This window comes from Nicotiana sylvestris, chromosome 11 (genome assembly GCF_000393655.2).
Source record: "Nicotiana sylvestris chromosome 11, ASM39365v2, whole genome shotgun sequence".
NCBI lineage: Eukaryota > Viridiplantae > Streptophyta > Magnoliopsida > Solanales > Solanaceae > Nicotiana > Nicotiana sylvestris.
In genome coordinates this window covers 91,832,706-91,835,569 of record NC_091067.1, presented here as the reverse complement: position 1 = coordinate 91,835,569, position 2,864 = coordinate 91,832,706, and the positions used below count along the sequence as shown (strand labels likewise).

At 37.7% G+C, this 2,864-nt stretch overlaps 1 protein-coding gene across 1 annotated transcript; it reads right to left on the bottom strand.

The window, feature by feature from the left end:
* Positions 1 to 217: 217 nt before the first annotated feature.
* Positions 218 to 1,066, bottom strand: LOC138881324 (uncharacterized). Its single transcript, XM_070161538.1, has 2 exons — positions 701 to 1,066; positions 218 to 529 (listed from the first exon to the last, which is right to left on the bottom strand). The coding sequence occupies exons 1-2, from the start codon at positions 1,064 to 1,066 to the stop codon at positions 218 to 220; spliced, it is 678 nt and encodes a 225-aa protein (XP_070017639.1).
* Positions 1,067 to 2,864: the final 1,798 nt, after the last annotated feature.

Sequence of the window (2,864 nt, the reverse complement as noted above, 5' to 3'; positions counted from 1 at the left end):
ACCTTTATCATGTCTGCATGTATCTGGCATTTGTGGCATTTTTGGACATACCGGATGCAATCTGTTTCCATGGTCATCCAAAAATATCCTACTCTGAGTATCTTTTTGGCTAGAATAAAACTGTTCATATGTGGTCCGCAGGTTCCAACATGTATCTCCTCGAGCAATCTGGAAGCCTCTTTTGCTTCAACACACCTTAGCAGTCCTAGATCAGGAGTTATCTATACATGGTTCCTCCGCTTTGGAAGAAGTAATTGGACAGCCTCCGCAGCGTGCGTTTCTGAGTATGGTTTGCCTGTTCTGGGTATTCTCCTTTTGACAAATATTCCTTGATGTCGTGGAACCAAGGTTTTCCTTCCGTTTCTTCTTCAACATGAGCGTAGTAAGCCAGCTGATTATGGATTTTCACCGGGATGGGATCAATGAAATTCTTGTCTAGATGTTGTATCATTGATGACAAGGTGGCCGGTGCATCTGTGAACTCGTTCTTGACTCTTGGAACATGTTTGAATTCTATCTTTGTGAACCTCTTCATCAATTCTTAAACATGATACAAGTATGGTAGTATCTTGGTGTTTTTCGTAGCCTATTCTCCTTGAATCTGATGTACCAGAAGATCCGAATCGCCAATTACCACCAGCTTTTATATATTCATATCGATGTCCAAATTGAGCCTCATGATGCAAGCCTCATATTTTACCATATTGTTGGTGCACGAAAACCTAAGCTTTGCAGATACCGGGTAATGTTGAACTATTTTTGATATCAAAACTGCTCCAATACCCACTCCTTTGAAGTTTGCAGCCCCGTCGAAGAACATTTTCCATCTGTCATAGGCTTCAGCAATGTCCTCTCCTACGAATGACACTTCTTCGTCAGGAAAATTCATTTTTAGTGGTTCATATTCTCCACCCATAGGATTTTCAGCAAGATGGTCTGCTAATCCTTGTCCTTTGACTACCTTCTGAGTTACATAAATGATATCGAACTCACTTAACAAAATCTGCCCTTTGGCTAACTTCTCAATTGGCATAGGCCTCTCAAAGATGTACTTCAAAGGGCCCATCCTGGATATAAGGTATGTGGTATAGGCATATGTCACACCCCGAACCTGGGTCTGGATGTAACACGACACTCGGTGCCTAACTACATGTAACCGAGCGAACCAACTAGCTGGCTGAATCAACATGTGATATCATAACATACTAAATGCGGAAGATAAACTAACACATGCTGATATACTAAAATTCTGAATGATAAAAGTCAAAGTGTGGAAACACTAATACAAGTCTGAAACATGTCTGTAGCCAACATTGCTTAACACAAAAGGCTTGTGACTCTGTCTAATTTGTACTCTAATCTATGAAGCCTCTAATGAAGTACTGAAAACATTGAGTGTCTGAAAATACTGAAGACAATAAGATAATTATAATTCACTGAAAGTACTGGGATCACTAAACAGCTGATACGAGAGTCCTTGTGCTCTGAATCATCAATCTGTAAATCATTACCTGCACTGTGAGATGCAGGCCCCGAGCAAAAGAGACGTCAGTACATTTGAATTGCACTGGTATGTAAAGCAACTGAAAGAAAGAATTATAAATGCTAAAACTGAAACTAAGCTGATAACTGAGATTTGATAATTGATAACTGAAATGATAACTAATAATCGAACTGAACAAAGGAAGTAAGGATATGAATACTCCCTCTTCTGAATGATGAACAACTTGTTTATCTGAATAGGATACGGCCTCGGGCCCAATATATGTGTGCACAGGCTACAGCCTCAGGCCCAAAATGCATAAGGCATAAACTACGGCCTCGGGCCCAAGTATGCATAAAGCATATAAACTACAACCTCAGGTCCAAATATAGGTGTTCAACATCAGGGATTTAAAATCAAGAACTGAGAATCATACTGCAATACATGATAGTGAAATACTGAATCACAGTGAGTTACATGATACTGGAATACTGAGAAGGACTAGGCTGAGATATGTATTCTTGAACTGATTATGAACACTGAAACTTTAACTGTTTATGGCATACTGAGTAATCTATACTAAGACTCGGGGGCATCAAACCCAAGTCTATATTGAATACGCATTGAGCTCACAACATTCAGAATGAAAGTCATGAACAAGTTATGACGCTAAAGAATAGAAGTTCTATAACTATTCGAGGAACTAGGCTAAACTATATTTCTCAGGCAATTAGTAACGTGGTAAAAGAAACATAGTGTACGGAGAATCATTAACATTCCCAAACATAGAGAGTTAGCCTCATATACCTCAATTTCACCCCTTAGTGATACTACAATGATCCATAATACTAAGACCCTTCAATCTACAATAGAACATCCAATGGAACCAGTATTAGTAACAAATTCCACAATTTAAGCCATTTAGGTATATTATCAAACACCTTGTAGGCATAAATCTCTACATCTCATCACCATATAGTTAGTTCATCTAATTACCACCATTCATCAACAATTTATCTCATCATCATGATTAACCAATTTATAACTTCCAACATCACATATATGACTATTCATCCACACCCAACTAATAAAATTCCAACAAATAGTCATCTTTCAATCTCTACTATAGTTATGTAATTAAATTGGGACCTTTAACAAGAGTTCTATTACTTATTCATACTCATATTCCCTTAATAAATCCATACATGTAAATCTAAGGGTGTAGGATTACCTTTTTGGTAGAAATCTTGTGAAACCCTCCTTTGAGTTCTTGAAGAAATTTCTTGAAGATCTAAGCATTTTATGTATAGATTTCATCAATACTAGTGTAGAAATGATGGAATTCACTCCAAGATAATGGGTATTGCCTACCTTGAAGATG

What these genes read in the sequence shown, in the direction of transcription:
- LOC138881324 (XM_070161538.1), bottom strand. Translation starts at nt 1,066, where the DNA reads ATGGGCCCTTTGAAGTACATCTTTGAGAGGCCTATGCCAATTGAGAAG. An exon ending in TTTCGTGCACCAACAATATG is followed by an intron (nt 530 to 700) that starts GTAAAATATGAG and finishes GAATTGATGAAG; the next exon opens with AGGTTCACAAAGATAGAATT.